This window comes from Cheilinus undulatus, linkage group 11 (assembly GCF_018320785.1).
Source record: "Cheilinus undulatus linkage group 11, ASM1832078v1, whole genome shotgun sequence".
Taxonomy (NCBI): domain Eukaryota; kingdom Metazoa; phylum Chordata; class Actinopteri; order Labriformes; family Labridae; genus Cheilinus; species Cheilinus undulatus.
The window spans coordinates 7192001-7218605 of record NC_054875.1 but is presented as its reverse complement, the minus strand read 5'-3'; the positions used below and the strand labels follow the sequence as shown (position 1 = coordinate 7218605).

At 40.3% G+C, this 26605-nt stretch overlaps 1 protein-coding gene across 2 annotated transcripts in view; it reads left to right on the top strand.

Annotated features, from left to right (window-relative positions):
- LOC121517227 (calcitonin gene-related peptide type 1 receptor-like) overlaps nt 1-26605 on the top strand; it is a 56200-nt gene that overhangs the window by 18324 nt on the left and 11271 nt on the right. For both annotated transcript variants that reach the window (XM_041798836.1, XM_041798837.1), the window contains exons 2-8: nt 13276-13333; nt 14582-14747; nt 19665-19772; nt 19970-20082; nt 21775-21866; nt 22101-22224; nt 22330-22483. In XM_041798836.1, coding sequence (XP_041654770.1) covers nt 13276-13333; nt 14582-14747; nt 19665-19772; nt 19970-20082; nt 21775-21866; nt 22101-22224; nt 22330-22483 — 815 coding nt within the window. The remainder of the gene's footprint in view (nt 1-13275; nt 13334-14581; nt 14748-19664; nt 19773-19969; nt 20083-21774; nt 21867-22100; nt 22225-22329; nt 22484-26605) is intronic.

Sequence of the window (26605 nt, the reverse complement as noted above, 5' to 3'; positions counted from 1 at the left end):
AGCTGGCTGGTGCAACATTAAAACTAATGTCATGTAACCACAGCACACATTGAACCTACCAGTCCATTCATTCTGTTAAACTGGCTTTTCCTAAGGGCTTATCTCATATAATATGAAGTTATCTTCACTTTGAATAGGCACTGTAAAATACAGCTCTTTGCATTCAAAATTCAGCAGGTACTCCACTGAATGAAATTCTCTGGTAGCCCTACCACTACTACCAGTACATATCATGTGTTTATATTCTGTCTCCCTTCTACAGAAGTTTGTAGACAACTCCCTGTTTTGTTTGCAGATTTAAACAATAGGGAGGCATATATGTAATACTGTGCAGAGCCAAATGGGAGTAGCTGATTTGGGCGAGACTTTATTGCTCTGTAACTCAGTAAAAACTTCAGACTCAGGGGAGGTGTTAAGCTTCCTCTACAGAGGTTGGTCTATCAGAATGCTTCTAAATATAAGACAGACAGACAGCCCTTGCAGTCTTTGTATTAAATCTCTCTTTGATCAAACAGAACTGATATTTAGACTCAGACAGACCTGTTCAAAAGTCTCTAATATTCATATTCTGAAACCAAAGGAATTTGCCGTCAGTCCCAGTGAGAGTTTCTGTCTTTGTGCACAGCCAGGCAGCTTGTTTTGTTATTTGTCTATAATGGACTGTTTCATCATTGTGATTGTTGTGTGTAAGTTGCTAGGTGTGTTTGATTTCTGCATACAAAAGCTATTCATTCACCAGAAACATTCTTCCTCAGAGAGCTGCAGTTGCCAAGAGACATAGTAGGAGAGTTTTCAGGCTCTAATATGAAGTCAGCAGCAGGAACCTTGAAGATTCTTCTAACTGAATATGATGAAGGTTTCTGAATTTGATCCTTACAGTATGTTGATATTTTTAAGTCTCAATGCTGGCGGTGGCTACGTTGCAAAGCAGATGGATTAGGATTTTTCCATATTTCTCATCTTGCAAAGCTCCCATCTGAACAGATTCGGCCCTGTAAGAAAGTGACAGGACCAATCAGGAGTAAGAGGCAGTACCACCGGCGAGGCGGAGTCATGACATAAGAAAGCAGCGACAAGAGGCCGGTGCAGTTATGGCGGAAGAGATTAGCATGGATGCTGCTAAAGTGCCTGTTTTATCAGAACTTGATGATATTTCTTTGTTAAAGACCAAAGAACAGCAATGAGCTCTTTTCAAAAATGACAAAAGTCTACAATCACCATGGTTTCACATTTTGCAGTTCTCTGTGGCAGGGGTTCTCAACGTTGGGGTCGGGACCCCATTGGGTGTTGCGAGACACTGAGAGAGGGTCTCCAGATGCCTTAAAAAACATTTTTACAATTACACTGTAGCCACCTACACCAATTTTGCAAAATTTTAACCAGTTTTCACCACGTTTTCCCACCAATTTTACCACATTTTTGCAACTGAAAACCCATTTTTTGTCGATTTTAAACCCTTTCCGCCACTTTTTACTGCCTACATTTTAAAATTTGATATGCCCATTTTTGCCATTTTCTGGCTTTTTCCTGCCTCAGCTAACCCTTTTTTGCCAGTTTATATCAATTGTCATCCCATTTCACCGAGTTTCTAACTATTTTTGCCACTCTAATGCCATTTCAGCCACTTTTGAATCCCCCTTTACCACTTAATATGCCCATTTTTGCCACTTTAAACCATTTTTGCGATTTTTTTGGTTATTTTTCCACTTTTATCTAATTTTTAGAATCACTAACCCCTTTCTTCTACTTTTAAAGTCCAATTTCACCACCTTTCCCACCATCTTTTGCCAATATTTACCAATTTTAGCTATTTTAATGTATTTTAACTCTGTTTTCAATAAAAAGATGTACATTTTTAAAAGGAAAGCTACTTACCACACAGATGAATTAAAATTTGTTTCTTTGGTAAGAGTGTTTTTTATTCGGGTTAAATATAAAATAGCAAAGCTTAACTTTACATTGGACTGTGATTTTGCTAGCCCCCAGTTTGGCTGGGCCCCAGAAAGCTCTCCCATTTTTCCCCCCTAACGGGCGGCCTTGTCTGCACATGACTATTCTTGGATGTGCAAGGCTGTGTTCAACCATCTTCAGGCACAGTTGGGGTCCCCGGTCTCTGGCACCTTTATGTTGGGGGTTGTGGGCTGAAAAGGTTGAGAACCACTGCTCTATGGACTGTACTCCTTGGTAGCGGCTACGTCACGTGTTTTGTTGCTCCGATTGGTCCTTAAACATGTGATGGACAAAACGTTCATCCAATCACCCTCCGAGTTTATTTTCAAAAGCTCTGCCCTTTCCCAAACACTATGGGAGGTTTTCCAGATGAATGAGTGAAACAAATCCATCTGGAGCGTCAGGTTAGGCGGTGGCCAAAAAGGGCTTAAAAATTCTGTTTTTGAATCATCAGTCTGTCCGTCCTTCCTGTGCTTTCTTGTGAATGCTAAATCTCATGAGTCCTTTAAGCATTTTCCTTCAAACTTTGCACAAATGTCCACTCTGACTTGAGGATACAGTCATCAGATTTCCGGGTCTTAGTTCAAAGGTCAGTGTTATTGGGAGATTACAATCCCTCAATGTTGTTTTGGGGGATTTCTGTCAAATTTTGCACAAATGTCCACTCTGATTCAAGGATAAACTGACTGCAGTTTGGAGGTATAAGGTTAACGTCACCATTTCTTCCTGACCCACCACTCTACTTTCTCTGTCGAGTGATTGTAAAGTCTGCAGAGGCATAAAACTCACCAGGTGTGTAATTCTAGTTCTATTTAGAGCTGCATAATATTCAAGATTTTATTTTATTTCTTCGACTTTAGCTTTTCTTCTGGTGGATTTGTTCCTGCAGCTGTTACCAGAAAAATATTGCATTCCCCTTTGACAGTGACTGCTCTCAGATCATCTAAACACAGTGGAGAGAGAAATCAAGACTCCTTTAAAGGAATAAACTTGGCCATCAGGAGATTTATCAACAGACACTAACAAACTCTCCGGGCTTTACTTCTACATCGTCTGTGGTGTTTTCTAAACTTTTTAAGATATTATGTTCTTAAGAAGTGACAGGACTGTCCGTGTTCTACATTTAAAAGGTTGATGGAAAGTTTTTAAGACTTGTAGCTACAGGCTGAATTCTCACAGCTCCCACTGGAGCCTCTGAAGTCTGTTTCTAATTCTTCTAACATCCTGTTAATGTTGAGTCTTACTGGGACCAGAAGTTAAAGGCAATTCTTGTTTTCTCATCCTTCCATAAAAATTAAGTTGTCGGATTTTATCTTCATAATACCCCAAAAAAACTTAAAGCTCAGTTGGATTAAAGATTTGAGACACAACAAGACCATTTAAGAGGGGCAGTACAATTATGTGAACTGTGTCATCTTAGCTTGAATCAGGATGGCTGACAGTGCTCTCTGTGATTCAGGGTCTGTTTGAATAGTCCATTTTGCTTAGGAAGGTTCCTAACCCAGTGAAATGACCAGGAAGTACTTTAGTGTTGGCCATGATAAAGGCTGTTCGAATTCTCTATGTGATAAGGAAATGAGCTACATTACTTCCTTTATTATCTCTTTTAGCCTAGGAAACACTGGACCTGGCCTCCTCCAGAGGCTTGCAGTCGTGCATAAACCTACTATTCAGCCACCTTTAATCAATGCTCACAAGCAGAAACAGTTGCAGTGGGCCCAAAAATACATGAAGACTTATTTTCAAACAGTCTTGTTTACTCATGAGTGCCGTGCAACCCTGGATGGTCCAGATGGAGGAGTAGTGGATGGTTGGTGGATATCCACTGTGTCCCAACAAGGCTGTGACATCAACAAGGAGGTGGCAGAGTCATGTTTTGGCCTGGAATCATGGGGAGAGAGCTGGTAGGCCCCTTTAGGGTCCCTGAAGGTGTGAAAATGACCTCGGCAAAGAATATAGAGTTTCTGACTGACCACTTTCTTCTAAGGTACAAAAAGAAGAACCGTGCCTTCTGTAGAAAAAATGATCTCCTTGCATGACAATTCACCATCTCATGCTGCAAAGAATACCTCTGTGTCATTGGCTGCTATGGGCAAAAAAGGAGAGAAACTCATCCTCCCCTGACCTCAACCCTATTGAGAACCTTAGGAGCATCCTCAAGCTAAAGGTCTATGAGGGTGGGAGGCAGTTCACATCAGAGCAGCAGCTCTGGGAGACTATTCTGCCATCTTACAAAGAAATTCAAGTAGAAACCCTCCAAAAACTCAAATGTTCAATAGATGCAAGAATTGTGTAACCTTGCAAAGCAGATGAATACGCCCATGTCCGTGTTTCTCACTGGGGAATCCATCTTGCAAAGCTCCTGTCTGAACCATTTGGGCCGTTAGGAAAAGGGACAGGACCAATCAGCATCGAGAGGCAGTACTTTTGGGTGCAGCGGAGTCGTGACGTAGGCAAGCAGCGACAAGAGGCCGGTGCAATTATGGCAGAAGAGATTAGTGTGGATGCTGCTAAAGTGTCAGTTTTATCAGAACTTGACAACATTTCTTTGTTCAAAGAAGAACAAAGAGCAACAGTGAGTTGTTTTTTTTTCAAACACGACAAAAGTCATGTACTGACATGTCTACAGTTGCCATTGTTTGCGTTATGCAGTTCTCTGGTCTCTGCCACCTTTTCAGCCCGGGACCCCCCGGGTCCCGGGCTGAAAAGTTTGAGAACCACTGCTCTATGGAGTTTAATCCTCGGCACCAGCTACGTCACATGTTTTGTTGCTCTGATTGGCCCGTAAAGATGTGACAGACAGAACGTTCATCCAATCACCCTCCAAGATTTTTTTCAAAGGCTCTGCCCTTTCCCAAACACCATCTATGAGTGGTTTTCCAGATGGATGTGTGAATCACATCCATCTGGTGTGCCAGGTTAAGAATTGTGAAGGTGGCATCAAAGAAGGCGTCTTATGTTAATATGTAACTTGGCCTGTTAAGATGTTTTTGATTAAAATTTTTGATTTCAGTCTCCAACAGCTAGTTTTGGTCATTAGTTTCAACAGCCAATCAGCGCCTTGTATCTCAGACAGGAAGTCTGCTGACGCCAGCTGCAAAGTTGTAGTTACGGCCAAGAAACACAACATAATTATCAACTATTTCCCCTGTGGAATACAGTTTAGATAGTTTATTAAATTATACCTGATAAATGCAGTTCCTTGAATGTACAATACTCAGATTTACATCAAACAACTTGTTTTTACTTTCATTTTTATCCAAAGTCTTTGTATGTCTGAGATCTGACACAACAAGAGCTCTATTTTCAGACATAGATCTCTGACTGAGTTTAATTTGTGAAACAAGTTACTGGTTATTTATTAGAGCATGATTTCTGTGACTATCTTCCCATCACTCTCCAGGGTTGAGCAGACCAGCAGGACAGGCAGTGAATGAAATCCAGAGGAGCTATGGCAGAGTTAAGGAGAAGAATGATAAAAACTGACAGTGAGGGAGATGAAGAACAGAAGACACAGAGGCAGAGTGTTAAAGAACAGCAGTGATTGGAGGAAAGAGAAAGTGGATTGGTAGAATAGATGGGTGGTCATATGTGCAACTCAACAGGAAGGAGAACAAGAATTTGCCATTTGAAAGCACAGCCTTTACCAAGTAAACACAGACCCTCAAGCACAAACATTATTATTGTAATTATTTTCCACCACTAGGGGGCTCTCAATCAAAACAAAGATTCCCTGCTACTTCACCTGGTAGAAACAAACTCCAAGGCCCCGTCCACACAGAGACAAATTCAGAAATATACGCAAAGGGTTTTTTTTTGTCATGTCTGTGTTTCATCCACACGGAAACAGTGTTTTGGTGGGCTGTAAATGCTACTTTTTGAAACCTGGTCCCGGAGTGAACAAATCTGTAAACGCTTACCGTTTCATCTCTGTGTGGACAGCCAACCTCATCTTTCTTGAAACAATTACGTCACATGTAGTGCAGCCCCTTATGCCACATACACTGTCGAACAACAATCGTGGATAACAGGGCCGTGCTGCAGAAGCTACTGATCTTATTATGGCTTTTACAGCAAAATCTGATGCTCCTTTACCGCCACCGAGAACAGCATATACCAGATGTTCTTAAATCCACTGTGGAGAACAGCCAGAATAGCAACCAGGAGAAAGTTTGTGGCAGTTTTCTGTGATCTTCTCTCTTTTGGTGCATTTCAATGGCAGGGTTTCAGCGCCACTTAAAGACTTGGCTTATACAGTATACTAAAGCATTTTCAGTCGTTTTTAGTGGTTCTGTGCTTATGCAGACATTTCCTGAAATGATCCCATATTTATGGAAAACGTTTTCAAAATGAAACAGCAATATGTCATTTTCATCTCCATGTGGACAAGGCCCAGATGGACCATAGTTGAGACAAGGTTAAACCTGGAAGTTGTTTCTTAAAATCCATTCTTTCATAACAGTGCAAAATGCCATGCATCGATTTGATGTGACGTTGTTAGGCTCCCTGACATGAGTTACTCAAAAATCGCTCTGGCAGCTAGCGGGGTTAGCCTGCCACCATATTTTGACTGGGCTGTAACAACCAGTGGTAGGCTGATCCACTGTCATGTCATGTTTTGCTGGACAGCGCATGGTCACAGACTTGGAAACTGAAGAAGAGAGCCTGAATGACTCATAACTGAGAATAAGAGACAGAGATTTGTCTGTCTTTGTCCCTGCAGACAGGAACTGCTTTAAATAATAACTCCAATTCCCCAAAATGTATGGACTTTTTTGTAAAAATGTGACTATTTTTAAGACTTTTCTGTCTTATTTGGTCTAAAGGAGTTTGAAGAAGTTTGACCAAAAAATACCTTAGTCATTAATGTTTACTGTACATAAAAATCTTTCAGTTTTATTTTCCGATTAGATTTTTTGTCTTTAAAGCCCTATACCTTGTTAAAAATCAAGTGATATTACTGCAGTCTGTAAATGATACAACACAGCCCCCTTAAAACTTAAATCAAGCATCCATTTTAATTTAGCTAGTACCCCAAAATATTTATTTGTTAAATAGTTTATCACTGTGTCCTTTACAAGCATGTATACAACAAAATTAGGGAGAAAAGTGGCTAAAGAGACACCGCTGGCCTCATAGCTTGTTGCTGATTTGCCGTATTCATTCTTTTTGCCAGCAGCCTCACTGCAGAGATAACACAGAGAGTCACGGCATGTTTGCTTCTAAAGCAGGCTGGTAAGTGAGTTCTGACATCAGGTCATTATTGAAGATATAAATGCATAAGAGGATTCACAAACTTGGAATCTGGATGATCAAAATGCATCACTAAAGCAAAGTGTACTCTCCACCTTTGACATGCAAAACGAATATTTATGCTGCTTCCGACTCAAAATCATTTGTTGTCTTTGGATTCACCTGCATGTTTGCATGTTTCAGCAGGGAGTTTGGGTGACAGAACGTGCAGAAAATAAAGGTCCATCACAAGTAAGCAGCACAAAATATGAATGAGATACAGCAACAGAACAGCAGCGTACAGTAGCAGTTCCCACCTACTATGTTAAATGGATATTGTAGTGCAAAAAAAAACAGCATATTGTACCTTTAAAATTCTTATTTGATCTTCCATGTAACTATAATTTTTTGTCATGGTTCAAAGATTATATTTGAGTTTTTTTGCAACATGTCTACGGCAGTTACTGAATCCATGTGGGGCTGTGTACGTGTGTGTTTGGGTGTACGTGACCGTGGATGTAGAATGTTCTGGATGGGAACAATGCATTGGTAGAGTAAATTGTGTACATGACTAGAAATGCGTCCATTTGTTTGGTTGTTCTTGAATGATAATGTTATTATTTGGATGTTTCTGTTTGTTTCTGTAGATGGTCATTGTCTGTATCAGAAACTAAAGCAGGAAAAGTAAAAAATCTGTGGTTTTTAGATAATCTGAGGCCTTACCTTCATTACTGAATGTTTTGAGGACATTTTATTATTTTACTGTCAGCGCTTTAATAACAAAACACTCCTGAAGTTCAATATTTCTGTGTTTCTCAGAGAAGAAGCTATTTAAAGATCAGATGAAAGCTTTTATTGCGAGAGGCTGAGGAGAAAATAAAAAAGATTTATGTGCTGCCAGGGTTTGTTGTGGTTTAGAGTTCAGGCAGCTGAAAGTACTGACCTGGAGTCAGTGGTACTGGGAGCAGCATTTTGTGGTCTGTGTTTATTTGTGTGGTTTGTGTGCATGTATGAGGAGGAAAGATAAGGTGAGACTGAGAGGAGAAGCACAGAGGCAAATTAATTTCATCTATTTGAAAGAGTTTTCAGATTTAAAAAACATCTATCCAGTTAAATAATAGTTTAATGAACTGCTGAAGTCTGGGTAATTTAATGTTTATCTTACAAATAATGAACAGTTCAGCTCCTATCAGCTCCGTGCTTCCTGGAAACTAAAAGTACAATAACTCTGGGAGCATGTTAAAAAATAGCTCAGAGTCAAGTTCAGCTAATGAATGTTAAATCTTTAATCGAGTGCTTCAAAATGAGCAAGCCTTATTTATATACAGAAAACAGCGTCCATTCACCCAGCTCAACCATGGTCAGGGGCGTAGCTAGGGATTTTGGGCCCCCAGAAAGGATATTACTCCCTTAACTGGCTAGCCAAGCAACTGATTCATTTTTACAAATAACTATGCATTTTGATTTATTTCTGAACCATGATTTCCCAATGTATAAGCAATATTTTAACCATGATTAAATAAAATTTACTTGCATTATTTTGCAATGAGAGCGAACAGTCAGGGTAGCGTCACCTGCCGGATCATGCGTACCTTCACTGCTGTCAACCATAAACACGACACCGTTTTCTCGATTTTTGCAAAGAAATTCCTTTTTTTAAGAATTTACCACCAACATCAAACCTAAAAATTATGAGTTTAAAAAATCTGCCTCTCTGAAGATGAACAAGTCCCTGAAAATAAAAACTTAATGAATATCTTTAAGATTAATACGCCCAGTCCTGCAATAATATCAGCAACTAATGTAGGTTTATTTGGTGCTACTGATATTTTTGCATCTGTGGTGCAGCTGTGAGACTGCCACCCTCAGTTCATTTTCAATGTCCAGCTATGATTTGATTTTGTATTGTATAGGCATCAACTCTTAGCAACATCCTCACGCAGGTAGGCTGTTGCAAAAGGAAAAAGTGTGGCAAAGGTTCTCATGCCTAGCTTCTACTACTCCTTTCCAACTCCAGTCCAAAGTGCTGACAATGTCTTGGACTTGGAGTGCAATAATATTGTTGAATCTGAGGTGACTTCAAAAAACTTCTCTTCTACACCGCGTTCCAAATTATTATGCAAATTGTATTTTTCTCTAATTCTCCTAAATAGTTGATGCAAATGACAGAATATTTTTCAAGTCATCAACCATTAGACCATAATTCAGAACCTCTCAATGATAGCTAACTATTATTTTTTCTTTTCAAAAATAAAAAACTCAAAATGCACCACTCCACATTATTATGCACAATAGTTTCAAAACATTTTATAGGTCGTAAAAAACTGAAAATGGTCATTTGTTGAATTTGCAGCATTAGGAGGTCATATCTACTGACATCAAAGCTATTTCAACCAAAAAACATCTTAACAGGCCAAGTTCCATGTTAACATATGAGCCCTTCTTTGATATCATCTTCACTATTCTTGCATCCATTGAACTTTTGAGTTTTTGGAGAGTTTCTGCTTGAATTTCTTTGTAAGATGTCAGAATAGTCTCCCAGAGCTTCTGTTTTGATGTGAACTGCCTCCCACCCTCATAGATCTTTAGCTTGAGGATGCTCCAAAGGTTCTCAATAGGGTTGAGGTCAGGGGAGGATGGGGGCCACACCATGCCCATAGCAGCCAATGACACAGAGGTATCCTTTTCAGCATGAGATGGTTCATTGTCATGCATGAAGATCATTTTGCTACAGAAGGCACGGTTCTTGTTTTCTGTACCATGGAAGAAAGTGGTCAGTCAGGTCCTTTTCACACCTTCAGGGATCCTAAAGGGGCCTACCAGCTCTCTCTCTTCCTGGAGGGACTGAAAATGCTAAATGTCTTGGTAAAATGTTTTATGGTTAATTTATGTCAATGGTTGATACATGTTTAAAACTTTTTACCAATAAAACAAACATGATAAATGTTGTTCTTCTGAAATCATAGCACCGACTACCACTATTAGCATCAGATTGTTTTTTGATAAAGGCAAACATTTTGCTCTGGAACTCGTGTGATCGGACATGAGAGGAAATCATGACAGCATGAATCCATGCAGACAAGTGCAATGTTAGCTTCACATAAATATTAACACTCATCTCTAACCCCAAGATGTTACCCATACTACAAATCAAATGTTTTTATAATAAGCTTTGAGTCACACGTTGACTCTACATCCTCTGCTCGTCCCTCCCTTTAGGTCTCAGATTGAAAATCACTGCTCATTATGCTTTCAAAGCTCTAAGAAGCATTACTTATTGAAATGTTCTGTGTCAGTTAAATCTGGGTCATGTCTACATTTCCTCCTTATCATGTCCTCTCTATCTCCAGCTCTGAGTAAGAAAGTCGACGTAGAGTGGAAAGTCTGGACAAAGAGTGCAGAATAATTTTTTTTTGTCCTATTCAGAATGCTGCCTCCCGACACTCGAACCTTTCCATAATTCTTTCTCCTTTTATTCTCCTTTCATCTTTCCACAAGACTAAATGTTTCTAAAAAAGAAGAGCTTCTTAGCATGATTTCAAAATGTCATTTATGTGCATTTGTGCATCATCTTCCCTCATATAGATTCACTACTTTCTCTTATGACTAAATGATATTGTTTGATTTGAAGATTGAATGTTTTCTGCACAACGTATGCTGTAAAATCATGGAAACAGAGTCTCTGTAGGTTTTTATAGTAGTTCTTGTAGGTATTTAGAGACCTGTCTTTTCCTGTGCCTTGCCTCTTTATGCTGAATTGTTCACCTTTGCTTGGTTCGTTGGGCTAAAGAGGAAACACTAAATAGAACTCAGCCCATTTACTCTAACAAGGACAAACATAATAATAACAAGCCCACATCTGTGACCCTGAGTGGACAGTGAAGGGGAATGACTGGTGGAGTATGAACTTCCTGTCCTGATACATGAGAAAATTCACACGCAGCTTTAAAAAAAGACCATGCTCTCACTCTGATTGTGTTTTAAGGAGCCTCATCTGCAGTCAGTGTAGATTTATAGTATTGTGTGTGATGTGAGAAACTCAAACCTTCACATGATCGTGAAAAGGGATTAAAGAGACAGTATGTAGAATTTACGCTTTGAAATGCCCTTATAAATAAAAAAAGTAACTGAGTATTTTCAGCTGAGCACTTGCATGATCTCAAATATTTCCAACAGTTATCAGAACCAGAGAAATCCTGGACTTTTGTACAACCCCAATTCCCAAAAATGTTGGGGCGTTGTGTAAATGAAAAGCAGAATGCAATGATTGTCAGATCTCATAAACCCATATTTTTTTCCCAATAGAGCTTGACATAGATGTTGAAATTTTACCATTTCATGAAAAATATCAACTCATTTAGAATTTGATGGCAGCAACACATTCCAAAATGGGGGTATGGGCCAACTAAATGTTGGAAAAGTAAGTGGTACTAATAAAAATCTGCATTTTGCAGCTAATTGGAGGCAGGTCAGTTAAATGACTGGGTGTAAAAGGAACATTTTGGAGAGGCAGAGTCAGAAGTAAAACAGGCAGAGGTTTACCAATCTGTGAAAAACTGCATCTAGAAATTGTGGAAAAATTTCAGAAAATTTTTCTTCTTTGTAACATTGCAAAGACTTTGAACAACTCACCATCTAATATCATCCGAAGATTCAGATATTCTGGAGAAATCTTTATTTAAGGGACAAAGCCAAAGGTCAATATTGGATTCCCACAGGCAGCACTGCATTAAAAACAGGAATGATTCTGTACTGGAAATCCCTGCATGGGCTCAGAAACACTTCCAGAAATCACTGTCAACACAGTTGACCTTGCCATCCACAAATTCAAGTTTAACCTTAAATGTAAAGAAGAAGATATGTGAAAATCAACCAGAAACGCTGCCGTCTTCTTTGGGCCAAAGCTCATTTAAAATGGACTGAGACAAAATGGAAAACTGTTCTGTGGTCAGATGAATTAACATGTGAAATTCTTTTTGGAAACCATGGATGCTGTGTCCATAGAGGGGCAGGACCATGCACCTTGTTATCAGCACATAGTTCAAAAGCCTGCATCTCTGATGGTATGGGGTTACATTAGTGCGTATGGCATGGGCAGCTTACACATCTGTAAAGGAACTATCAATGCTAAAAAATGTATAGAGGTTTCAGAGCAACATATGCTCCCATCCAGACAATGTCTCTTTCAGGGAAGGCCTTGACTATTTCAGCAAGACAATGCCAAACCACGTCCCACATCCACCACAACAGCATGGCTTCACAGTAGAACTGGCCTGCCTGCAGTCCAAACCAAAACTCCAGCAACTGATCTCCTGAAGTTAGGCTGTGTCCCTACTTTTTTGAAATGTGTTGTTGCCATGAAATCCAAAATGAGCTAATATGTTCATGAAATGGTAAAATGTCTCAGTCTCAACATCAGATATGTTCTTTATATTCAAATGTGAATTAAATATGGGTTTATGAGATTTGCAAATCATTGAATTCTGTCAGCCATTTAATTGAGCATACAGGCAATGGAATCAAGCGCTGCCATTATTGAGATCAGCTGATCTCACACAAGCCCTCATCAGCTGACAGCTAGCTGATTTGCTCTACGCACACTATTTGCTGATCACTCTCATGCTGCCTTATTTTAACTGCCTGGCCACGCCCTGCTGCTCTCTCTGCAAACTGCTCTTCGTCCCTCCTCCACCCCAGCTTCTCCTTCATTCTGCTTCTGACTTAATCAGTGTCGTTCAATTGTCATTGATGCCTGCTCTGCTCAGGGTTATTTGCTGCTTCGGTCCCTGCCTTAGGTTAACTTTCATATAGCTCACCTTGTGGATATTAAGGTGGCCCCAACATCCTTCTATACAGTATTTCTGTATGTGGCCCTCAGTGGAAAAAGTTTGGACACCCCTGGTTTATGATATAGTGCAGATTTGACACTGTAGTATAGTCTTGCTTGTATCCTTGGCTGCTCGCATAAAAAAAGAAAAAAATAGCCCCATTTGGTGAATAACTGCTTCTTAAAGGTAAAATCATAAAGTTTATTGACAGTTATAACTAAAATGGAGAATGCCTGCTTCATGTGTGTTCTTGTTTTCCTTCTAGAAAGATGTGGAAGACCCTAACCCTCACATGGATGGTTGCACTGGCAGTGGGTACAGAGGTGAGTACAGTCATGTGTGCTGTTAGTGTAAACCAGTGTTACTCAACCCTGCTCAACCAAAGAGCCAAACTGTTGAAAAATACCGTTGCAAGAGCCACAGTCTAAGTGGTGAAAAGTGGGTGGAAGTGGAAGTGAAAATGAATTAAAGCTGGAAAAATAGGTGAAAAAGCTGCAAAAAAAAGTGGCCAAAAATGGGTGAACAGGGGTAAAATAGGCAGAAAATGGCATAAACTAAGAAGTGACAAAAAATGTGGAGAAAAAGTGGCAGAAATGGGTGAGGCGTGACAAAATATTGACTTACAGGGGGCAGTAATAGTAAAAGCACGGCCAAAAACATGGCAAAAAATCAGTTAAAAGTGACTATGATTGGCTAAAAGCAGCAAGAAGGTGGTGAAAAAATAGTGAAAAATAACTATGATTGGCTAAAAGCAGCAAAAAGGTGGTGAAAACGTGTGAGAAATAACTATAATTGGCTAAAAGCAGCAAAAAGGTGGTGAAAAATGAGTGAAAAATAACTATGATTGGCTAAAAGCAGCAAAAAGGTGGTGAAAACGTGTGAGAAATAACTATGATTGGCTAAAAGCAGCAAAAAGGTGGTGAAAACGTGTGAGAAATAACTATGATTGGCTAAAAGCAGCAAAAAGGTGGAGGAAAATAGTGAAAAATAACTATGATTGGCTAAAAGCAGCAAAAAGGTGGAGGAAAATAGTGAAAAATAACTATGATTGGCTAAAAGCAGCAAAAAGGTGGAGAAAAATGAGTGAAAATAACTGATTGGCAAAAAGCAGCAAAAAGTTGGGGGGAAACAAGTTAAAAGTAACGTAACGGCAAGAGGCACCTTATTTTGGCAAAAAGTTGCAAAAGGTGGTGAAAAATACTATATGCGAAAAGCAGAATAAAAGAGGAAAAAAGGGTCAAAAGGGCAAAAAATTGAAAATAAGGGCAATGGAAATATACTGATAAATAATAAATAAGTTTCCCTTTTTTATGTTTCTTTTTTTTCTGGGGGAATAATATTTCAAATTAAGACATAGAAGAGCCACATGTGGCTTTATAGCCAGACGTTGAGTGTCACTGGTGTAAACATTCTATAGCCCTTGTATTTAATTCAGTTTAAATGTTAGAAATAGTTTCTTAAAGACAGAGGTGTAGGCAGTAAAGTATCATCTAACCCCGACTATAAACACTTTGTCAATAGGAGACGTACAGTATATTTTCAGCATCTCTAAAGGGCAAATTTCTCCCCAGGTGTCTCAGTCTGAGGATGTGGTGGCTATCAATGAGGCGTTGGACGAGCAGCAGCAGAATACCAGAAAGGCATCTAAAGGACTGGGAACGACCCGACAGCAGATCCTAGCTGCTCAGTTTGAGTGTTACCTGAAGATAATCCGTGATCCCCCTTGGAAAAAAGAAGGTAAAAAAACTGCACCTTTTATTCTCTTAATTCACTGTTCAGCTGGTAACAATCGTCCCTCTGGGGCCGAACTCCCTAATGTGATTAGCACGTCTAGTTTCTGTTAGATGGAGATAAACGCTAATCACATGATTCAAGCTGCTGTGTTTAAGCCATTTTAAGGACATAACTCCCTCTGAAGGTTTATTCATTTAATGTACAAGGGGAAACTCGATTACAGGATATCCTTTCTTGCTAATTTCATTTCTATTGTTCTGATTGCTATGCCATTAATTTTATGGGCTTCCACCACATAAACGATCACAGTTGGCACAAGCATGCAGCATTAAGGTGCCTCCTTTGGCAGGTGGAGATATTAGGAGGGAAGTTTTCTTTGGGACACTTTGACAATAGCTAATATTTTAAAGAATAAAGAACATTTTACAGATGCAGGCAGGAATGCAATGTTAACAAGGTGTGGGCTTACAGCAAATAACCAGCTGCACGTAGGCTGCTAAACCAATCACATGTAGAAACTGCACCTGCATCATGGAAATCTAATTCTTATGTTTGGGTGGGATGAGCTCATCCCTGTCTTGTGATTAACACAGAGGCTAGCCAAGGCTGCAGCCCAGGGGCCCTTGTGTGCAAGGGCCCCCAAACTGGCCAGTTAATTAATAAAGTTACTTTAGAGCAGGGGTCCTCAAGACCCAGATGCAGGTCATGGAGCTGACCCTGAACTATGGAAGACCTAAGCTGACATACATCCATATATTCTATTATTCTCCAGTTTGCCGTGATTATGAATAATATGTCGTTTTCTCAAGATCTCAACTTATTTATCTCCTTTATGTAAAAAGCTGGTTTTGTTGAAAGGGATTCAAACTGATTTGAAAAAATCAGATTTCGGTGTGTGAATTGAACTATTTGTAAAAAAAAAATAAAAAGAGGTCTGAGTTAAAAAAAAAAAAATCAAATTCAAATCACTTTAGCAGTGTAAATGCAATCTAACTTGCAAATTCCATTCCTGCCCCGCCTCTTTCACGCCATGGTTTTCCTCAGACCAATACTGGGCCTCCCAATTTACTGGGTCTGTCCCTGAAGTGCAGCACAGTTTAGTTCCAGTCATCTTAGCCATGCACAAAGCAGATGGATCATGAGACAACAAGTTCATGTAGGAATGAAGAGAAAAATCTACAACCTGCATTGTACTTAGACTGTCTGAGGTTGATTTCCTGTTTATTTTCTTCTTGAGTTGACATGATTTAGAAAAAGTGATGAGATCAAAGATGGGCAGTCAGTGTTTTAATAGAAAATTGACCTGTTGTCAGTTTGTTGGGATAGATCTGCCCTATGTGCCTTAACGCATCCTGGAAGTGAGCTCAACTAAAACCAAAATGAACTTGTATCTCGAGTTAAAGGTCACATATTTTACCCCTTTAAGACAAGTTTATATTTGTCTTAGAGGTCCCCAAAACATGCCTGTGAAGTTTGTTGCTGAAAAAACACTCCAGAATTGGATTTTTGCATGTCTAGAAAAACCTCTCTTTCAGCCCTGCTCAGAATGAGCCATTTCTGTGTCTGTGGCTTTAAATGTTACGGAGCTGTCTGACTCTGCCCCTGACCACACCCCTCTCAATGGATTTGGCTTAATGGATTGAGCTCGCCTGATACTCAGCTGGCAGCTGAGAGGAGTACCAGGTGAGGAGGGCAGAACTGTCTTCCAAGTGGTGAGGGCCAACTGAACCGTGGGGCGGGGCTAATTCCCCACATGACATCATGAGGGGAAAATCTAGAACGGCTTGTTTCAGCACACATTTTCTGAAAGGTGGGGGGAGGGGGATTTTCTTAGGGCGCTTTCACATTAGGCCCAGTTTTTTTTAACCGTGCCGCGGCGCGATTCCTCCCCCCCACCCCCCGCTGGCTTGCTATCACACTAGCAACATCGAACTGTGCTAGGGCCCACTTGTACTCAGTCTGAAACAGCAGGTGGCGGTATGCACATAGCTGGTTTACAACCCCGCGAAGGAGGAGAGAGAAGAAGAAGCTACCATGGCGACCACTCAAGTCATGACCTGAGCGAAGATTGTTGGGGCTGGACAGGCCGGGGGCACATGTTTTTGTTAGAAAAGCCTGAAAAAGTATATTTTGCTGCTTCTGGCACTTCTGAAGGTGGACCACAGCTCGTGCTGTTGAATGAGAGTGTTTGAGTAGAAAGGAAGTGATTTGCTCTGTACAGGCATGGCTGGTGTGCTGTGGGCATTATTTGCTCACACAATCTGCTCTGTCTTAAGATCGGATTCATAAAACTTACGATATTCACATGTAAGCATCCATAAATTGTCATTCTCAGTGCAGTTTGCCCTTTTCTTGTGTCTTACTTTGCATAGAGCTGAGCTCGTATGCTGACAAAGCAGGATTTTATCCACATAAAGATGATGAGCTAGGAGAGGAACGGAAGGGAGGGAAAACTTGTTCAGGGTTTATTTTGATGCCTGAGTTAAAAATGTGATATCTGTTTCTTCATTTAAATTAAATGAATGGAGCAAGCAGAAGCAAATCAGAAAAAAAAAACCTTGCTTTCTTGCTGTGCTGCTCCAGACCGTCTCTGCAGTCACTGATGAAGTGGTGAGGCGCTGAGTCGGCCTTTTATCCTGTGGGGAGTGTAGGCGGATTGGTGCAGATGAGCAGCAGGTGTGCAGGCCTAAATTGGCAGCACAAGATCAATGCCCAGCTTTAGACAAGCATGGACTCACGTACACTAAAGACAAACAAAAACATAGAGGACAGAAAAGAGGAAAGGGACAAAGATCCTCACAGATTAATGACAAGTAGCTTTTCACACGTTTGTTCAAAATCTCTGCTATTTTTACCAAATAATGTTTTTGGTAAATTTATGCTTTCAGTGTTAAGACTGATAATAAACATCTCATAACAGTCTGCTTTAGGTTTGTGTCCATGCAGATTTATTTATGTGTATTACTGCGCGTCCTAGTTATTAACAGTCTCCAGTGTTTGCAGCAATAAGGGAGAGAGAGAGAGAGGAAGTGAGTTTGAAAGAAAGGAAACTTGCCCTTTGTCTCTTTCCCTCAGCGTTTTAAACTTGCTCACCATTCACTGCCTTGAAAAGTTATTTTGTGCTTTGTTTCCCAACATGCCATGGTGCAACCTGGTACCGCCAAGTTTCCGTCTATTGTTGACAAGCTTTGTCCATGCGGTTAGACACAGTTTATTCAAATGTGACGCACCAGACTGTTGAATAGATAATTTATGATTCATGCTGGTGGGGAGTGCATTAAAAAAAGTTCAGCGTCTGCTCATACCTGAGCCACTGACTTTGAATATTTTGCTAAAAATACCAAAATTTCAACAGGAGTCTCAACCCTAGAAAGCCCACTGACAGACAAACAAAACTGAATGGTTCATGTGTTAATCAGTGATTTAATACGGTTTCACACTGTCTCCCCTCAGACAACATTTAGAGATCCCACTATCCTTTGGCTGTCCTCAAAACAAAACTACAGTTAACTGTTTGAAAAGAGCCCTCCTATTGGGTGTATGGAGGCTGTGATTCTTTAAACTGAGTGCTGAGTGCTGCGCTGCTATTGGCTGTTTTTCAAAAAAGCAGCTTTGAAACAATGAAAGCTTCATAATAGTTGCACTCACACTGGCTGTATGAACGTATAAAATCAGCACTTCTTTTGGCCGAATGAATGCAGACTTCCTATTGAGCTCATGAAACGTGTGTTCTTATTGGCTGTATGAAAGCAGCACTTATAAAGCCAAAAACTACTGGCTGTACCTGATTGTGCTTCTTTTATCTGCTCCTATTAGCTGTTTAGAAGGTGTGCTCTACTGCAGTGGTTCTCAACTGGTGGTTCAGGACCTCCAAAAGTGTGTCAGGAAAAAAAAAAGGCTGCAAAAAGTTAATGATGTATGGAAGTCCTAAGTGGACACTATAAACTTTAATACTTTTTTTTTTTCCAGCATAACAAAGCTGTTTTCCCAAGATAATCAGGAAATTCCTCGAGAATTTGCCAAATTGTCTTAGGAAAAGTGTTGAGTAAAATAAAATATATGTGTACTTTTCCTTCTGTAATAATATGCTTTTTTTTTTTTTAAAAGGTTTATTTTGGGCATTTTTGTGCCTTTGTTTGATGGGGGAGGATGGTGGATGGGGTTGGGGGTGGGGACGGGGGGGGCCTCGGGCCGGATTTGAACCCGGGCCGTCCGTGTACATGGAGTGCGCGCCTTAACCACTCGGCCACCTGTGCCCCAATAATGTGCTTTTAAAGCATGTTTCTATTGTACTAACATTTTTTCATTAAATACATTTAAGTGGTGGAATATTTTGATGAATCCAGGTCACAATATCTGGTAAGGAGGTGGTAAGTCTTTAAGCCTGGCCAGTTGAGAACCACTGCTCTATTGGCTGTGCAAAAGTGGCACTTCTATAGGTTGTTATCTTGAATGTGCATTTGGGGTCAGGAAGTGGGAACAGGAATAAATGGGAATGGAGGAAAGTTAGTACTTAACAGCTCTAAATGGAACTGTACGCTGCAATTATCATCAGAAAATGTCTACATACATTGGGTACCATCCCTTCACTTTACCTAACTTTTTTTTTTTTTGGTAGCGTTTCACTATGTGGAAATCCCTTTTTGCCCCCCAAGGGTTTGGTCTGCTGCTGCATGAGTTCATAGACAAAGAACCTTTTGGCAGAATGAATGCAGCTCTTCAGTTGGCTGTAGTAAAGCTTTTCTCCCATTGGCTGAATGAATGTGGCCTTCTTGGCCATAAGCAACAAACATTAATCTAATCAAGTCTCATTAAAATGCCCTTTGGTGTGTTTTGAGCTTGAGGGCATTTAGGAACACACATGTATTCTGTCTTACCTCTGCAAGCTCTAAAAGTTCATGTGCATACTGCCCCCTGTAGGTGTATACTGTAACCGTACGTGGGATGGCTGGATGTGCTGGGAGGACACATCTCCAGGGATGGTCACGCAGATGTGTCCTACATATTTTAACGACTTCGACCCTGAAGGTGAGGCTTTAATGCTCTTTGACATGCAAACACAGCGTTTCCTTTTTACTACAATTTAATGTCCCTTTTTCTTCAAACAGACAGATAAATGCAACAGTACAGATTTGTATAAGTTTATAGTGAGTTTATATTTTTATTTATCATCCGAAGCTTTCTCAATAAACTGCATTTCTGTGTTTATTTAATATTTTTGGCAGAAAAGGTTACCAAGTTGTGTCACCCCAATGGTCAGTGGTTTCTCCACCCAGAGAGCAAAAGACTCTGGTCGAACTACACCCAGTGCTCCGCTCGCACCAAAGACAAATTAAAAGTAAGTCAAGTTCATTTTAAAGCACATCTAAAAACAACATTTATTCAGTAAAGTAATGTGCAACAAACTGAGGCAATATCATTTATATAAAATTAAATTATTATGAACAATTAAAAGCAAAAAACCTTTTATGTATTTCAGTTTGAAGCTGAAGTATAAAGGATTTCAAATGTACAGCCAAGTTGCATGCTTAGTTTGGCTCCTTTTAGTTCAGTAATTCACATTTTTATGTGATCTTATCAGAAATGGCTTTGGCTTGAAGAAGAGGCATCAGTTCAGACACTTAGCAGAGGATAAGTTGTTTCCTACAGCTATAGATGGTGTGTGAATATAGGGATATGCTCCTCCATTAACAAATATGTGCATAAAAAGCCTGCAGTGTTTTGTAGCTTATGAAGTCATCTGGAGACTGGGACTATGAAGGTGTGGCCCATTTATTGTTATCAGATCACTGATGATCTCTGTGGCAATCATTCATGCTCACTTCAGGAGTGTAAGACCTTAAAAGCGACTCATTTTAATCAGATTTTCTCTAATTCAGATGAATAAAGTTTGCTGAAATTACAACATGATGCAGATTTGTTTGAAAGTCAGGTCTTTCTTTCAGAGCAGAGACAGAGCATGTTTTTTAGTAGCTATGAAAAAGGTGCAGTCTTCTTCCAGTAGACCATGATCAGCAGGGTCCTTCTGGAGTTGTGCCACTTCAGTAGCTCTGTTATATAAGGAGGTGCTTGATCATGCAACGCTTTATAGACATTTAAGGGCAGTTTGAATGTATTCTGAATTTATGGGAAACCAAAGAAATACAGATAGTTGTGTTTAGTAGAAATCCTTCACTTAAATCTCTGACATCAGCGGTGTACAGAAGCAAATTCTTGTAGAAAGCAAAGTGTAATGCAGGTCCTACAGAACCTGTTAGTCATCTGATGATGTTTTAGCCTTGACGTTAGACCAAGCTTCCTGTACCTTTTTAAGAGCTACAAACAACACTGCAACAACCTGCTAAGAGACAAAACTGTGACCATTTTTACTGAGTTTATACTTTCAAATTAAAATTAACTTTCAATAAAACTCAATACTTACAATCAGGAAGAATAAAGGGGAGAGCTTCCATACTGAAGCCTGTCAAGGTCAGTAGTTTTTCACCTGAATAATAACCACTCTTATCAAAGCAACACAAGTGGGAAAAAGTAATGAAAATGGAGCAAAAATGTGAAAAATTAATGACAATGGCAATTAATAGTGGTAAAATGGGCAGAAAAGATGTTTGACGGGGTTAAAAATGTCACAAGTAAATGATTTCAGCATTAGCACCTAACATTAGATTGACACACTTTGCAGCTCCAAAATGAAGTAATGGTTAGACTGACACTGGCACCAAAGCTACTGATCCTCGTGGATGTTCACAGGAAAAACTGTTCCTTGAATCTCATTAAAATTCTAACATTAGATTTATTTTCTTCAGTGCCTCTGTTCTCATCTGGTCTAAGGAAACACTTTAGTTGCAGAAGTTCCTCAAAAGGCCCATTTTCTCCGCAGATGTTTCCTTTACTTCCCGTCATTCTGCCAATAAAAACTGAGCACAGATGTCAAATATCTCAGCAGTGCACCTGCTGCACTTTGTCAACTCTTAGTATAGCTTTCCTGAAATGTGCTGAATTCATGCATATTTTAATTTTTCTCTCCCTACAGTTTGCCTACAGCCTATACTACCTGGCCATGGTGGGTCACGGCCTGTCTATTGTCTCCCTCATCTTCTGTCTGATCATCTTCTCCTACTTCAAGTGAGTCTTATGCTGCTTGACGGAATTATTCCTCCTTTTCTATGAAAAAAGTGCAATATTTTTGTAATAATTTTTATTCAGGAAGTATGATGCAGTAGTCACAAGATGTTTTTCCATGGCTCTGGTTCTTCAAATGTTCAGGTTCCCTAAAAATTTAGATAAATCATGAAACCTTAAGAAAAGTCGACTTATATTGAAACTTTCCCCCTTTTTCTTGTCTTTTCTGTCTTTCAGGAGTCTGAGCTGCCAGAGAATATCCCTCCATAAAAACATGTTTCTCTCCTTCATCTTGAACTCCATCGTCACCATAATCTGGCTCTCTCTAACTAGCAAACCGGCCATAGATGCCATCAACCCTGTGAGCCTCTGAGTCTATCTTCTAGCTCTGTTCTTGAATGAGTGAATAGATGTAGTCAGATTTAACTGGATTAAATCAGATTATTATCATTCTCTTGTTGATAAGGTGAGCTGTAAAGTCCTGGCTGTGCTGGTTCAGTACATGGCTACTTCCACCTACTTCTGGATGCTGTGTGAAGGCATTTACCTCCACACGCTCATCATCGTGGCCGTGTTTGTTGGAGAACAGCAGCTCTTCTGGTACTACATCCTGGGATGGGGTGAGTCAAGAGAATACAACTTATAAAACACTAACTGGTCAGGTACAGTAAGAAATAAAGACCTCCATGAGACCAAGGGCAGACCGTAAGGATGGTCCTGGCTCTGTGGTCAGTAAGGAGGACAATAGCTAAAGCCAGGCCCGCCCACAGATTTTGCAGATTTGCCCCTGACAAACCCAGAGAATGGACCCCTGACAAACCCAGAGAATGGACCCCTGACAAACCAAGAGATGGGCCCCTGACAAACCCAGAGAATGGACCCCTGACAAACCCAGAGTTGGGCCCCTGACAAACCCAGAGAATGGACCCCTGACAAACCCAGAGAATGGACCCCTGACAAACCCAGAGATGGGCCCCTGACAAACCCAGAGAATGGGCCCCTGACAAACCTAGAAATGGGCCCCTGACAAACCCAGAGAATGGACCCCTGACAAACCCAGAGAATGGACCCTGACAAACCCAGAGATGGGCCCCTGACAAACCCAGAGAATGGACCCCTGACAAACCCAGAGAATGGACCCCTGACAAACCCAGAGAATAGGCCCCTGACAAACCCAGAGAATGGACCCTGACAAACCCAGAGATGGGCCCCTGACAAACCCAGGGAATGGACCCCTGACATACCCAGAGAATGGGCCCCTGACAAACCCAGAGAATAGGCCCCTGACAAACCCAGAGAATGGACCCCTGACAAACCCAGAGAATGGGCCCCTGACAAACCCAGAGATAGGCCCCTGACAAACCCAGAGAATGGACCCCTGACAAACCCAGAGAATGGACTCCTGACAAACCCAGAGAATAGGCCCCTGACAAACCCAGAGATGGGCCCCTGACAAACCCAGAGTTGGGCCCCTGACAAACCCAGAGAATGGACTCCTGACAAACCCAGAGAATAGGCCCCTGACAAACCCAGAGATGGGCCCCTGACAAACCCAGAGAATGGACCCCTGACAAACCCAGAGATGGGCCCCTGACAAACCCAGAGAATGGACCCCTGACAAACCCAGAGAATGGACCCCTGACAAACCCAGAGATGGGCCCCTGACAAACCCAGAGATGGGCCCCTGACAAACCCAGAGAATGGACCCCTGACAAACCCAGAGAATGGACCCCTGACAAACCCAGAGATGGACCCCTGACAAACCCAGAGATGGGCCCCTGACAAACCCAGAGAATGGACCCCTGACAAACCCAGAGAATGGACCCCTGACAAACCCAGAGAATGGACCCCTGACAAACCCAGAGAATAGGCCCCTGACAAACCCAGAGAATGGACCCCTGACAAACCCAGAGAATGGGCCCCTGACAAACCCAGAGAATGGACCCCTGACAAACCCAGAGAATGGACCCCTGACAAACCCAGAGAATGGGCCCCTGACAAACCCAGAGATGGGCCCCTGACAAACCCAGACATGGGCCCCTGACAAACCCAGAGATACCCATCTTTTGCCACTTTTAAAAATCCATTTTCTCCACCTTTTCCACGCATTTTTTCCTGCATTTTTCTTTTGCCATTTATAATCAATTTTCCACTTTCCACCTATTATTATTGCCTCTGTTGACCCATTATTGCCACTATAAACCTCTTTTCACATCTTTTTATGCACATTTTTTGTCAATTTGACCAATTTCAAGGTTTGTCATGACCAACTTTGCCACTAATAACCTATTTTTGTCACTTTCAACCTATTCATTTACCTCTGATATCAAGTTTTCCATCTTGAAACCAATTTTTTCTGCTTTTTGATCCCAATTTATTGAATTCCCCCTCAATTTTGACCACATTTCCCAGTTTGTTATGTAAGTTTTAGCCACTTTTGACCTATTTCAGCTACATATGACCTACTTTTGCCACTTTCTGCCTATTCTTTGCCTCTGTTATCCAATTTTTTTCCACTTTGAACATCTTTTTGTAACTTTCAACCAATTTTGCTACTTTTAAAATAACATTTCACCATCTTCCCGCCAGTTTCTTCCACTTATGACACATTTTTTCTTCTTTAAACCCATTTTTGCCGCTTTTTAATCACATTTTATTACATTCCCTCCGATTTTGGCCACATTTACCTATTTGTTTTTGCCATTTTTGGCACCTTTGGCCAATTGATTTACCTCTGTTATTCAATTTATGCCACTTAGAACACATTTTTGCTGCTTTTTAGTCATATTTCCCTATTTGTTGTGCTTTTTTTACCCGTTTTATCCGCTTTTTACCCATTTTTTGCCACCGTCTGCCCATTTTTCTTAAACCATTTCTGGCCACTTTTTACTTATTTTAATGCAGTTGAGAGAGAGAGAGATGGGGTTTACATTTTTGATAAGGCTATATTATTATGGAACAAATGAATAAAAATATATTTAGCTTTGCTAAGAGTGGTTATCATGCAGGTAAAAATCAAATATGGTTATCATGGCTTAACTTTACGATGGATCATGATTTTGCTGACCTCCATGGGCCCCCAGTTTGGCTTGGCCCCAGAATGCTATCCCCTTTATCCCCCCTTATGGTTGCAATCACAGAACCCTGGGTAGGCAAAAAGATCAGGAAGATGATCATAAAACATGGCCAGGAGAAAACTCGCCATTAGATTAAATGCTAAGACTTTGCTCTTAAGACTTTCATTGGGGTCATTCATGCAAAATGGGCCTGGATGAATTTTTTAGGAAGTTACTTCCCTCTGTGTGCTAATTAACAAATCTTGTTTGCAATCATTGGTCCACATTTGTGAGAGTGTTATGTAGAATAGTATCCCATAGAAATGTTGATTTTGGAAGGAAACTAAAAAATTTCGGACTAATCCGTTGGGGCGTACTCATTGATGGTGAGTACTGTATATTATTGTGACAAACAACTTCCAGAAAAGACAGCGAGGGCAGAGGGCACAGTTAAGATAATACATTGTAATCAAATGACTATTTATTTTGTATAAAAGGCCTTAATAGGCTATAAGACAGGTGAAGCAAATTCCCCTGAAAGGTAATTTCTTTTTTCCAAATTAGAGTGCCAGATTTTTATTCAAGCTTTCCTCTAAATGTCTGATACCACCTGTTGTTTTAAACTCCATTTAAATCTTAAATGTTTGTGTTGCATTCAGAATGTTCCTTTTCAGCTTGTTTTGAATACAAAGATGTGACCTTGAAGCCTGATGCACCTGGATGTGCCTGAGCTCTGATAAGAGATCCTCATTCAGCTCTCATGAATCCTGCTAATGGATCCTTTTATGTCTCTGTTTGGCTAACATCTCTTTTTCTTTATGTCATACTCTGGAACCTAGTTCTACATTTCACCCTGACTTTTTCTCTCTTTTGGATCTGAATATTGTCTTAGGCTGAACACTTTAAATGCAGTTTTTCTAAAATGTATTATCGCTTTAACAGAGAAAGACGGAACTTTTTTTTCATACAAATATTCTTGTAATTCTGAGATTTTATTCTCATTCATTCTGAAAAAAACAGCGTTTTGCTCCTGTTAAGTTCTGCTGTAAGGTCCACACTTAACCGTTCCCTTAAACTAGTTAATGGATAACTATTCATTGTTTGACTGCACCACAGAGATGTAAGTTTCATTTCAGCCTGTGGAGTCTAATTTCCAAACCCTCCAGCATATAGTAGCAGAGGTTTTTAGACCCGAGATGACCTTGGGTCTAGGACAGTAGTTCCATACCTTTTCCATTGGAGCCTCCCATTCCTGTATTTAACCTCCTAAGACCCTGAATGCAGATATGGGGACATTGCATTTTTCCTTTCCTGGAACAGAGTAATGATTTCTACTTTTAGAATTTTTGAGATAATTGTCTGATCCCCCATTAAAGTTGCTTGAAATTTTGGGAGTATTTCCCAGGACATTTAAGGGACATAGGGGGTTATTTTCTAGGGAATAAGGACCATTTATTTGTTATTTTTTGGGAATTGGATTGGGGTTGTTCTTTGAAAATTGGGGAATTTTAATGGGAATTTGGAGAATATGTTTGTAAATTTATTAGTATTTGCTAAGAGATTTTAGGGGGGATATGCTTGAAAATTCTCAGGAATTAGCATGGTTTTTTTGGGGGGAATTTTTCATTTGAATGTTTAGGCTTTATGATACATTTTCACTGAAAGATATGAGGATTATTTAAAGTT